General features: G+C 33.7%; 1 protein-coding gene across 3 annotated transcripts in view; it reads left to right on the top strand.

Annotated features, from left to right (window-relative positions):
• The first annotated feature begins 209 nt into the window (after nucleotides 1-209).
• Nucleotides 210-13,411, top strand: part of LOC109049174 (coiled-coil domain-containing protein 178) — a 28,529-nt gene continuing 15,327 nt past the window's right edge. Inside the window, exons 1-17 of one of the 3 annotated variants that reach the window (XM_042752101.1) lie at nucleotides 210-373; nucleotides 751-819; nucleotides 2,084-2,214; nucleotides 2,426-2,481; nucleotides 2,712-2,776; nucleotides 3,208-3,411; nucleotides 4,356-4,576; nucleotides 5,434-5,576; nucleotides 6,233-6,386; nucleotides 6,590-6,685; nucleotides 7,310-7,446; nucleotides 9,803-9,986; nucleotides 10,693-10,755; nucleotides 10,883-11,044; nucleotides 11,365-11,478; nucleotides 11,890-12,035; nucleotides 12,116-12,275. In XM_042752101.1, the coding sequence (XP_042608035.1) occupies nucleotides 765-819; nucleotides 2,084-2,214; nucleotides 2,426-2,481; nucleotides 2,712-2,776; nucleotides 3,208-3,411; nucleotides 4,356-4,576; nucleotides 5,434-5,576; nucleotides 6,233-6,386; nucleotides 6,590-6,685; nucleotides 7,310-7,446; nucleotides 9,803-9,986; nucleotides 10,693-10,755; nucleotides 10,883-11,044; nucleotides 11,365-11,478; nucleotides 11,890-12,035; nucleotides 12,116-12,275 (2,091 nt within the window). In that variant the 5' untranslated portion in view covers nucleotides 210-373; nucleotides 751-764. The remainder of the gene's footprint in view (nucleotides 374-750; nucleotides 820-2,083; nucleotides 2,215-2,425; nucleotides 2,482-2,711; nucleotides 2,777-3,207; nucleotides 3,412-4,355; nucleotides 4,577-5,433; nucleotides 5,577-6,232; nucleotides 6,387-6,589; nucleotides 6,686-7,309; nucleotides 7,447-9,802; nucleotides 9,987-10,692; nucleotides 10,756-10,882; nucleotides 11,045-11,364; nucleotides 11,479-11,889; nucleotides 12,036-12,115; nucleotides 12,276-13,411) is intronic. The other 2 variants (XM_042752099.1, XM_042752100.1) reach the window with 2 other exon arrangements.

Here is a 13,411-nt window from a genome sequence, read left to right on the forward strand (position 1 = left end):
GTAAATAGCCGTTTTGATCCCTTTTTTTTTTTTTTTTTTCTCACTGTGGCGCAATAGTCCTAAAACTTTTCATCACCCAGACCCGGAATAAACTTGATACGTGATTGTATTCGCTATTCAACATCAAAACCTTCGCAACCCTGAAAGGCTTTTTTCACTTTCTCGGTTTTGTCTATTGTGTCAGCGGTGAGTGAAGGCCTCCCTGTTGCCTGGTAACCGCGCGCGCACGGTGAAAGCGGGGGGCAGGAAAGTGGAAACAAACAGGCCTCGACGTGACACAATGTGTCAGCATTTATCATATCGCGCTTAATGGGTCAAAAATACAATAAATATCATTCATGGCTCAACGTTCTGCGCTTTAGCAGCGAATAATGTAAGTATTGAGAGCGTGAATCACAGTCAGACCTGTTTTATTGCTGTAGTCAGCTGATACTTGCGACTATTAACCTTGTTTAACCTGCGTTCATTACTAATTAACTTAAGGGAAGAGTATTTATTTTGTGCAGACGGTGGTTAAAGAGCTGTTTTGATTAATGTCAATGACACAACACCAATGTATGATCATGCAGCAGAAAGCCGATGTTTACCACATAAAAATCTGTACATTTTTAAAAAATAACAAAAAATCAAAGTACTAGTAACGCATTTTGCTATCATCAAGCTTAGAAAAGCTTTGGTTGTAATAGTATGTAATCAACGTTTGTTGATTTATTGATTGATACGTTCGGTCATTGATTTTGATTTTCATAGATGTTATTTGAGAGATGCCTGACATAAAGTTACTCAAGTTTCCTTCAAGTGAAGGCGCATTCTTACAAGGTAAAGTACAATATTGTTTATCAATGTTATTTGTTAAGCATGGAGTATAGAGGGATCAGGATTCTTGTCTTGTTATATATTCCCAAACCATTGCGCTTATTGTGTCACAGCACAAGAAATATAAATAGAGTAAATCGAGTAAATAGATATTAAAGGGGTCATATGATGCAATTTCAAGTTTTCCATTATCTCTTTGGAGTGTTACAAGCTCAACAAACAAAGTTGAGTTCAACACTAAAGCATCCCAAAAGACAACAAGAAATGTTACTGTCATAATGCATTTTTTCTGGTCTTATTTTGAACAATTAATCTGTGCACATTATTCTAAAATGAGAAATAAATTGTTTTCACAATCTTCTATCGCTGTCCACTTGGATAAAAAGCACACCCTTTTTAATTCTAAGTGCTGTTTCACTCTAAAATATGTCAGATTATAAATATAAAATGGATTGTGCATGCCATTTTATGTTGACCTTTAAAGGAATAGTTCACCCAAAAATGAAAATTTCCTCACCCTCAGGCCATCCAAGATGTAGATGAGTTTGTTTCTCCGTGGGACCAGATTTGGAGAAATGTAGCATTACATCACTTGCTCACCAATGAATCCTCTGCAGTGAATGGGTGCCGTCAGAATGAAAGTCTTAACAGCTGATAAAAACACCACAATAATCCACACCACTCCAGTGCGTCAATTTACATCTTGTGAAGTGAAAAGCTGCCAAAATAAGAGTCCATAAACCATAACAACACTTCCTCCAGTGAAAATGTCCATACCCTGTTGTCCTCATTTTGCTGGCAAATGGTGTTTGATCTGTGCATATTTCTCGCCTGATACAGATGAAACTGCTTTTTCACTGGAGAAAGCAATATTATTAATAAAGGACTCTTTCAAAGTTAAAAAAATCTTAATTATGGATTTGTTTCTTATAAACATGGATTTTTTTGCTTCACAAGACATTAATTGATGGACTGGAGTGGTGTGGATTATTGTGATGTTTTTGTGATGTTTTTATCAGATTTGAGTTCTGACGGCACCCATTCACTGCAGAGGATCCACTGGTGAGCCACTGACGTAATGCTACATTTCTTCAAATCTGTTCCCATGAAGAAACAAACTCATCTACATCTTGGATGGCCTGAGGATGCGTTAATTTTAAGCAAATTCTAATTTTGGGGGGTGAACTATTCCTTTAAGGTTACGGTATATATGACTCAATGTGAGATCTTCGTGATCTCTGTGATCAAAGTCAGTTGTATGTTTCAGAGCAGGGAGAGATGGTTAGCTCCAGCAGGCGTCGCAGCTGTGCTCTGGTTAACACTCCAGCACCATGTGTGAACAAAGCAGTGTCTCACATCCAGGAACTGAAGTCCAAACTGGAAAACTGGGGCCAACAGGTAGAATCAAACACAACCCGAAGATGGATTGTATTATTTTATACCATCTCTGACCAAGACTCAACCACAATGATTCAAGCCATAGATCAAAGCCAGTACCACACAGATCAAACCCAGATAGAGCTCACAGTCATATGGGTTGAATTGCATGTTATTTTCTTTGCTCTCATATTACATAATGAATGAATAATGAATGTCTCTTGTCTTCTAGGGTGTTAATGCTCAGCATGAAACTGCACATGAAAACAACCACAGTATCATTTGGAAGTGAGCCATAAAGCATTATAGATTTTCCACATCACATACTTTACATCAGTTGTAACCATTTTTCCAGTAAGATGCTGTAGCACACATGGTCAGCAGTTTTTATGGGATTATACCTATTACATAGTATGTGGGCTCTAACATATCATTAGAAAATAATTGAAATCTAATTAATAGTTAATATTATTACAAATTTGCAGATTAAATAACATATTTTTCCTTTTTGTTTTTAGATGTGTTTCTGCTGATGGCAAAAATACAGAGCTGTGTATTGAAGGCATGGGGCTTAATGTACAAGGTAATGATTGACAGTCTTGAATCTCCTTCATATTTTGGTTATAATATACACTTAGTTTTCTTTACATAGTGGGGGATTTGAACAAACCTGCATCACTAAGTATTATACTTCAACACATAACTATTTGTATACTATGATAATATTTATTAATATTATTAAGATTTGTATATTTTCAGTTCTCGTTTTATTTTAGTTGATGTTTTATTAATTTTGCTGTGCTTTCTATAATTTTTTTATTTCTATTTAGCTTTAATTTATTATTATTTCAGTTTTAGTAATTTTAGTACTTCAGCTTAGTTGACCAGGGAACATTTCTAATTTTAGGTTTTTCATCAAATATCTGCATTATTTTTTATTTTTATTCCAGCTTTATTTTAATTAACAAAAATGTAATAGTTTTAGTTAATAATAATTTATTCATTTGTAAATAGACAGTGGAGTGTTGCCATCTCTCTGGACGGAGCCCACAGACCTCCTGATGGAGGTGATGAGTTTGATCGAGCGTCTTGAGTTGGACCGCAGAGATGCAGAGAAGGCTCTACAGGAAGAAAAGGAAAGAGCAAAGAAACTTTCAGAGAAACTGGACAGCCTCCGTCTCTGGAAGCAGAATGAGTTTCCTGTAGCAATGCAGAGAGGTCAGACTGGATATTAATTACAAAATGTAATTTGTTTAAACTGTTTTTTCCAGCACTAACATTTTACTTCAGGCCCAGTAATAAAGTGTCTAGTGTTCTATTCTATTCTATTCTATTCTATTCTATTACACTGTACAGTACAAAAATATTCAGCAAGGTAATCAAAACACAAAAATGGCTAAATATGAATTAAATATAAAGTAATTTAAATTACTTTAAGTAAATGTTAAAGGCAATAAAATACTATAGAAAAACTTAATTTTATTTCAGTTTGTTATCAAGACAAAGTTTCACATTTTTTTCTAAAATAAATTTATAAAAGCTAAATAGACAGTTTATAAAAAAACTATTAAAAATACATAAACACACACAATGAAATTACTAAAACGAATTAAACTAAGATTAATAAATAGTAAAATAGTATGTTAATAACACTGCTTTGTTGACATTTCCTATTGAGACAGGAAGTTGGGGCAGCATAATGAAAATATCCTCCCTTTCTTTATTTTAAAAACCTAATAAGTTTTATTTTTGCATAACAATTAAATTATGTGTTAGTGACCAAACAGTTGAGTTGGTAGCCATTGACCTCCATAGTATTTTTTTTTTTTCAATACAACAGACTTCATTGGCAACCGTCAATTGTATTTCCATCATTACCAATGAAGGATATACATTTTTGGGTGAATTAACCCTTTAATGAAAAAAAATTGACTCTACAAAGAAACAGGTCAATTTTCCAGGAAAAGTAAGATGTGTATGTTTTTAAAATTACTTTGTTGACTTTTAGGAGAACACAAGCATATAGATGGCCTCAAGCTAATAGACATGTGCCACAAAACTTATGCTATAAGGTCTTTAAAAAAGTTTGATTACCAAAATAATCTCTTTTCTGCTCCATCCTTGACTTTTCGCATCTGTCTGTCTTATATTTGCACGGTCAGAGCGTGAAGCCTGCAGCACAGACATCGCCGAGCTGACGTGGCAACTGAAAATAAGGAGAGATCAGTTGCCGCAGGTGAGAGACAGACTGACCCACACGGAGGTGCTGAACCGACGTCTGAAGGAGGATATCGATTTTATGAGGAAACACGGGCCGCTCGTTCACGAGAGACTCCAGCTGGAGAGTGAAATCATGAAGCAGATCCGAACAGCACAAAGTGAGGTGTGTTTACTGCGAAACCTGTTTGTTGGATTGTTTAGAGGACCTGAAATCAATAAGACAAAACCAAAGAGAAGCAGCGATGTAGGTCTAACTAAAAGAGTCCAGCACGTACTAGAGGAGCGCAACAGTGACCATGGATTTTCAAAGAATTCATCAATAAAGAGTGCTAAACTGAAGTATTTTCAAATTGTAAAAAGATTGTTCTTATATTTTTGTGAATGAAGTACTGTGTTATTTTAGTATTATTTATATACTAGTATAGAACTTAATATTTTTAATTAGTTTATTTTTATATTTAAATTAAATTTTAATTAAAATGATTAAGTTTTAGTAATTTTATGTGATTTTGTCATTTTTATTATTTTATTAATGTTTCTTATTTAGCTTTATTTTATTTTCGTTTTTAATTTTAGGTAGTTTCCAAAGCAACATTTCTGATTTTCCTCATTTTAAGTTTTCACCTAATATTTATATTCATTTTAATATTTCATTTCATATTCCTGCTTTCAGTTAACTAAAACAGTTTTTAATCATTTTTCATTCGTTTACAATAACTAGATTGATGTAATGACGCAAGTCCCTAATTATCAAAATCAAATTCGATACATTTTAAATGTTTTCCTACACATTTAGATAAATACAAATTTAAAAGTTGTTTAACCAACCACAGGAAATTTAAAATTTACATTTTTAAGTTGAAATAGTACTGACTTCTACAGAAGCATATACATCTGGCAACTAACCTTGGAGCTCATTGTCTATTTTGGGATGCAGTTTTTACTTTTAAGCCATGTTGCCATGATAAATTGTCTGACTGATTTTAATTCATAAAGACATTGTCACAAATGTTCCTCTAGGTCAGTGAGACGTTTTCAAACATCTCTCAGAAGCTAAAGAGTCTTCAGGAGGAGTTTAAAAATGAGGAATTCAGAGCAGACCTTAGGAAAGGAGAAATGAACAAAGGAATGGAAACGATCAGAAATCATCTGAGTGACAAGCAGTGAGTCCTTTTTTGTCATCAGTATACTAACATAAGGCCTATATTTTTATTTCGGTTCACTCGTGTTATATCAATCCAGACAGAAGGTGTCACTAAAACGCTGTTCTCTTCGTCTTAACAGTTTAATTCCAGTCCATCACTGTGTAGGCAGGTTATAATATCAATATCAAAAAATGTATGTTATGCAAAATCACTTTCTACTGTAAATCAAATTGTAATTCATGTTATCTTTATTTAAAGGTTGCACCGGACATTTTATGCCATACTTTTCACCTACATTTACGTCACACTTTTATTTCACAAAATTGTTTACTTTTTATATGGAAAACATTGCTTAGAATCAGCCTTCTGGACATGTTTAGCAATATTTATGTTAGATTTATAGATTTTAGGGTTAGTCTATTAAACTTATCATGTAGCCAACCTCTGCTGGTAAAAAAAAAAAACACATTGACATTATGCAGAAAAAAAAAAAACAGAACACGATAATACAATGTTTTCAGGTTAAACTATGTATGAAATGTTGAGAAAAATAAGCAATGTTTTAACAGGATCTGATGTCATTCAGCTGCTTCCCTCCATCTGTATGAAGCGGTATATAGACGTGTAAAGTGGACTACGGGGGAATGACATGATTTCTATTTCTCTGCTTACAGGAGTGAGTTACAGCAGCTGCAGTCACAGTGTGAGGCGTTTCAAAGGAAAATTAAAGAGTCGATACAAAAACTAACATTGAGAGACGACCAAATCAAAGCTTTGCTGAAAAAGACACATCAGTTTGAGAGGCAGGAAACAGACGCAAATGAAGAAGTCAGTTTTCATTTAGAGTACATTCACCTACCAGTTTGTAGGATATTTAAATCTGTTTTAATATTATGAAGACACTGTGAATTTTTTGCAATATTCTGACTGTAACAATCATGAGCTCAGGTTAATTCCTTTTTTTATTATTTTACACGAGTCCCCTGAAAGAGCTTCTGTGCTAAATATTAATTTCACTTGCCTTTTTTTAGGCCAGAACATTAAAAGCTGAAAAAAATGATAAAGAAGAGAAATTGATGATACAGAAGAACGATGTAATGCAGCTTCAAAACCAAATACAAACATCTGTAAGTATAACAGGCTGTTATTTGAGATGATATAAATCAGAGGTGAAATGATGTGCCGTGCTGGAGATGTCAACCCTCACGTCCTCTGGAGGGCAGGAAAGGCCCACGATTCCTTGCACTGATCTGCCGTGTTTATTCTCTTAGAGCCTCCATTTTGTCTAAGCCCTGATTTCACAATTACACTACGCTTGAGTGAATGAGCTGCAGAGCGCTCACTTGTTTCTTCAGCAGTTTGTTTATTCCTTTTTAAATTTGTATTTTGTGCATTTTTGATGTCGTTCCGCCACAATAGAGTTTAAAAAGTTTAGAAACTTTCCAAAAGAACAAAACTTGCTTTGACCATAGGTGGTGCTATGTGATTAATTGTCATAAATGTTTGACATATGACAGTTATAGTTTTGAAATAAGAAATATTTGAAAATATGTTTATGCTTATGTGCTAGAACGATAAGTGGCGCTTTATATAAGCAAAGATCTTTTATGTGTGGATAGCCTTTCATTTTGTGCACAACATGTGAATGTGGTTGAATTTAGCCTCCAAATAAATACTTGGCTATGAAAAAGTCCATATTAGCATATATCGAGTAAACAAATGCAAATAATGGGCATTACTGTGTTTATCAGAAACTTGAAGGTGATGAGAAGGTGTCTGTGTTGGATGCAAACTTAAGCCAAAAGCGACATGATTTATTGACCCTACGAGACAAAAACAAAGAGCACAAACTAGAAATTGAAGACTACAAGAGAAAGATCTACCAAAGGTTTGTCCCATGTAAACTTAAGATCACACAACATTTTTTTTAATTTAAAGGGATAGTTCACCCAAATATGAAAATTCTGTCATTAATTACTCACCCTCATGTAAGACCTTCGCTCAACTTCGGAACACAAATTAAGTTATTTTTGATGAAATCCGAGAGCTTTCTGACCCTGCATAGACAGCAACGCAACTACTGCGTTCAATACCCAGATAGGAAGCATGCATCATGGTACTCTCATGAACACGCATTGAAGACTGACACAGAAGAGAAGAAATCTTTGAATAAAGTCATTATTTTTGTTTTCTTTGCACAAAAAGTATTCTCGTTGCCTCCTAACATTAAGTTTGAACCACTGATGTCACATGAACTATTTTAACAATGTCCTTACTACCTTTCTGGGCCTTGAACATTTCCGTCTATGCAGGGTCAGAAAGCTCTCGGATTTCATCAAAAATACCTTAATTAGTGTTCTAAAGATGAACTAAGCTCTTATGGGTTTAGAACGACATGAGGGTGAGTAATTAATGACAGAATTAATCATTTTTGGGTGAACAATCCCTTTAAAGTATATTTCTGTATACTAGTGATTCTCACTAATGATTAGCTGTGTCCGTTGTGTTTTGCAGTCATTTGTTATGTTGTGACAGAAAATGGCATAATCTGCATTTTTTTCCACAGTAAAATTCTGATTCTATTATTTTATTGTAAAATCCTGGTGATATTAAAAAAGGTGATGAATTGTGGTAAACTGCAATCAACATTGTCTTATACTCTCTATACAGTCCAAATTTCAAGCACAATAACCTAATTTTATCGGACAACAAATAGAATTTTCATAGAACTGCAGAAAATGAAATCGATCCAAATGAAAAACAATCCACTGTTGCTGCTTCCCCTAAATTGTCCATGGTACAGCAACAACAAATGATGTTGCCTCCATAAGATCTATGAAGACCATATGTTTTCGCACACAAGCCAATAGTGCTGTTCATGTATTACGGTTCAGTTGAATCTGTAACACATCATGAGAAACTATGACATGGAATAAAATCTAGATATACAATAGTGATTCTTCCCAACTTGACACAGAGCTTATGGATCAGCATTAGATTCCATGTTGGAGATTGAGACTTAAATGACAACACTATGAGAAATGTGCTGGAAATGTCTTGTGGTTCATTGGTCTGTTGTGTGAGTGTTGGATTCTTCAATTATCAACACGGAATCTGTGTTCTGCAGATCATGTCATGAAATCATGCAACAACTCTAATTCCACTTCATTAAAAATGTGTAGGTGTGTGTGGCATTGCTTCTGAAATTAAAATGCTGTGAAGCAGCACCACAGCATGAACTAACACAATGATTTAGAACACAAGAAATACCTTATCCACCTTATTTTTCAATGTGGATGTGAGCTATTTTCTGTGAATGTGCAAGACTTCTGATTCAGAAGCCGAGATTTAGCTGCTACAGGTAAATAACTAGAAAATAATGAATTCATGCTACAAACTAGCATGTTTATGATCACGGTAATAGCAGTATGAAGCAGCATAATGGGCTGTTTTTGTATAATAAAAACAACTGGAAGCCGTTGAAACACATTATGTTAAAAATAAGGTGGAAAATCAAACATTGAAATTCATTGATAATACCATGAACTGTATAGGCCCAATTATATGCAAATAAAAAAAACTGCATAGTTGTATTTTGTTATTTACCATTTATTTATTTTTTATTTCATTTAAAAAGCGAGCATAAATTTAACAATTTAAAACTGATAAAAATAACAAAAGTGTGTGTATGTATATATATATATATGTGTGTGTGTGTGTGTGTATATATATATATATATATATATATGTATATTTATATATATATATATATATATATATATATAAATTTATTTTGGTATTAAGTTTTAATATAAGTATTTTGAATTTGAATGCTGTAGTTGGCTTGTTTCAGAAAATAATTAGGTGAGCAAAGCTGCTAAAAATACCTTATTGTTTGACTGATATTGCTGTAAACAAACTGCAGTTTGTAAAATTTTATGTAAATGAGTTTTTACAAGAATCAGGCAGCTTGTTGTTAATGTAATGCATTCCGAACTAAACTTTAAGCGTTGTGTCATAACTATTGCAGTAATTAATCTTTGATTTGGCACTTTGATTTGGCATCTTGTGTAATCAGTTGGATGTCACATAGGCCTACTGCATTAAGAGCATTTTCATTTCCAGTTGTGAAATTTGCTGAATGCTGTGCAAGCATTTTTGTGAGCAGTCTGCTGTTCATCGTGGTGTGGATCTCGGGGGACGGACTGTGTTTTATGATGTTGTTAGTGGCCGTTTTGTTCCAGTGAACAGGCTGTGAGAAAGCTACTGAAGGATCGTGAGCATGTCCTGCTAAAGATTGGTTTGAGCGAGAAGCAGTGGAAACCGGTCAAAGACGAGTTTGACCAGGTCTCTGCCATTCACTCAGACACCAAATCCAAGCTGGACTGTCTAGAACGCCAAACTTTTCTGGAGGAGCTGAAGAACAGGGTAAGAGGACACCTGCCCCATTCAAATTTACAGATGAGTTTATGAACAAGGTTACTCAATGAACAAACATGTAGCCCGGATGCAAAAATTAAAATTCTATCATCATTTACGCACCCTCATGACATTCCACAAGAATTCAGTCAAAGTAATGGTTCTTTATTGGCATTGATGGTTCCATAAAGAACCTTTAACATCCATGGAAACTTTTCCACTTCCAAAAGTATATTTGTACTGAAAATGGTTCTTCAAGTCTATTAAAATGATCTTCTAATTAAGACGCACAAAAATGGCATTTAAACACCAACATTTTTAACATATGATGAATACTTTATGTTCTAAGTCTTCTGAAGTCATACAGTGGCTTTATTTGAGGAACGAAGTTCTTATTCACTGAATATTTTTTCATCTGCTGTGGCTTTTATCCTTTTGTGTTCTGTAGAAAAAAATTAATTAGAACAACATGAAGGCGAGTAAATAATTACTTCTATAACTAATAAACAGTTACGTAAACTATTATTTTACGTAAGAGAATTAGCAGTATTGGTTGATTACAGTAGTATTGGTCTCTTTTGACACCTGTTAAGATAACATGTTTATAGGGAATTATACTGTAGTCATTACTGAGCTGCTTTGGATTTAGTTTGTGTCTTGTTTGCCAAGTTTTGCTTCCTAAGTGGTTTTGGTGTCTTTTCTTTTTGGTGGGCAGAAAGAGATCGACAAAATGAAGAGCCTGATAATGACTGAAATGACCACCTTAGATATTCTCAAGGTAAAACCAGATGTACCTTATGATGTACCGTCTTCACATGATTAAATAAACTGATGATAAATGAAGAAGCAATGTCAGTGTTGCACTAGTTTGTGTGTCTGTTAATGTTTGGAATTGATATGTTCAGGGTAATAGGGACGCAGAGGCAGCCGAATATAACCGTGAACAAAAAGACTGCGAGAGGGTGAAAGGTGAGCTGCAGAAAAAGTATGAAGACGCTTTGTCTGCAGCAGCTCAACTGGAGACTGAGGTGGAGCAACTGAGACAGATATATACAGAGAAATCCGAGGTAAATCTGATTCAGCTTAAAATATTGTATTCATTATTTGTATTTGAGTAGATCTAACATGTTAGGCTATGATATTATTGCTTAATATGTTTTTCCCGCCTATGTGTTACATGAGAGGAAGAGAAAAGTTATTTCATAGGTAGAGAAAATTTTTACAATTTGGTGATGAACACTGATGAATATATATTAAGAAAGTAAATAGGGCAGTATCGATCCATGTTGACTGTAAGGTCCAGTCAAGTTATATTGAGTTAAGTAAACGTGATACGTATGTATTATCTCTATTTTATATTAATTCTTTCTATTTCTTTTATCCTCAGACAATTGAAAACTTAAAAGCCAAACTAAGTGACATGCACACTGCGCACAGAAGCCTCTCTGATGATTTTGTGAAGAAAAAGAAACACTATCAGGAACATTTTAATTCTATGAAGGTGAAAATAAAGTTATACTTGATTTATATTACAGTATGAGTTATTAATGTCAGTCAAATTTTATTTTGAGGTCCAATTCTTGTCATTAACAAACCACTAACTATGACTTTTGCCTCAATAAACTCCTAATTTACTGCTTATTAATAGTTAGTAAGGTATTTGTTAAGTTTAGGTATTGGGTAGGATTAGGTCTGTAGAATATGGTCATGCAGAATATGAGCTTTCTAAGTACTAATAAACAACCAATATGTTAATAGTAGGTATGCTAATAAGCAATTGGTTAATAGGTAGTGTTACCTAAATGTCTTTCATATACAACAGTATTGCAGATTTGTACTTAAAAAGTACTTTTTACCTTTATTTACTTAAAATCTTGAAAATGGATTAAATAATTATGTTATTTGTTTTTAGGAAAGCCTTAGTGTGGTGGCATTGAGGTATGAGGAGATTTCAAAGCGGATCAAGGAGCTTGAGCTGAAGTCGAAAGAGTTGAAGCTAGAAACAGACATGATGGAGCAAACCATCAGCACTATGCCACATCTTATAGCAGAGCTACAGTAAGAAATACTGTTCATAATATGTCTGACCATATATATGTTAGACTTCCATGCTTGTTTTTATTTTATGTCTCTTTCAGGGGATTGTCAGACACTTTGGCGTTCAAACATGGGACAGCCACTGTAGTGATGGGTAACCTGCACAGGGACATAGCTTCCTGGAAACAGAGGAAGTCTCATCACGCACAGATTCACTCAGCACTGTTCACTCAACGCCAGGCTGTCATGAAGGACACAGAGGTTAAGAACCCTTGCTTTCATATTTACATTTATGTCAAGATTATTTTGTCAGGGCTTCCTATATGGTCTGATCCTAGACCAGCTTTGCTATTTACATACTTATAATCCAGGTTAACAAATGTTTTCTTTACATATCAGAAAACAGATCTGCTGAAGCCGAACGAGCATGAGTGCATTTGATAGGTTAGGGGATTTGATGTGCTCCAATCACCATTGAAGCTGAAATTACCTTTATAAATATTTAGATTTCCTTTGTATGATGATGCACCGTGTCATTTTTATGGAATGCCCAGTGATACCAAATGATACATTTCAAGACACTGAGAACAAAACATAGAACAAAAGGCCTTTTGTACAGTGTTATCTACTGTTAGCTGGTTGTGTTGACAGCAGCTTTATTTTAATCATATCTGCAGTTATATGCACAATATGCGTGGTTCTACCATACATATTTTCATATGTTTGGAAAAGTAAAATAATAATGAATTAATAACATCAAAACGAATCCTTTAAGGTTCAGAGGCTATTGAATTTATGCTATTCATCATAAGTAGATTTAAATTTATGTGTGTGTTTGTATAAATGGATGGATGGATGAATGAATGGATAGATAGATATAGATTTTTCATTTTTAATATTTAAGTAAAAATTTTACATCAGAGGCTGTTAAATTTATGTTATTCGTAAGATTCATAAGATGATTACATACACACACACATACACATATATATGTTAATTACTTATGTATATAGTGTGTGTGTGTATATATATATATATATACATACATACGTATATGTAATCAACATATATAAATATATATATATAGCTTTTAAGTGAATTAAATTAATTCATATAAAAAGTACAAATGAATTTGCCTTCATTAGTCCCACTAGTATTTCATTTATAAATAAATTTGAAATAAATAAAAAAAATCTTGGACCAAATTTGCCCCTATGGGAATGTGTAACTTGTGTATTGAATTCAGTTGAATTCACAAATATTTCCACAATTTCATTCCTAAAGTTGTATATGCGAACAAGTGTTTATTTTTACTGTCAGTACATTAATATTGTCTGTTTGTGTGTCTTCTGATATCCACAATTGAAATCCCTAATGTTTCAAGTAAAGTGAATCGT

The sequence above is a fragment of the Cyprinus carpio genome, chromosome B24, assembly GCF_018340385.1.
Source record: "Cyprinus carpio isolate SPL01 chromosome B24, ASM1834038v1, whole genome shotgun sequence".
NCBI classification, from domain to species: domain Eukaryota; kingdom Metazoa; phylum Chordata; class Actinopteri; order Cypriniformes; family Cyprinidae; genus Cyprinus; species Cyprinus carpio.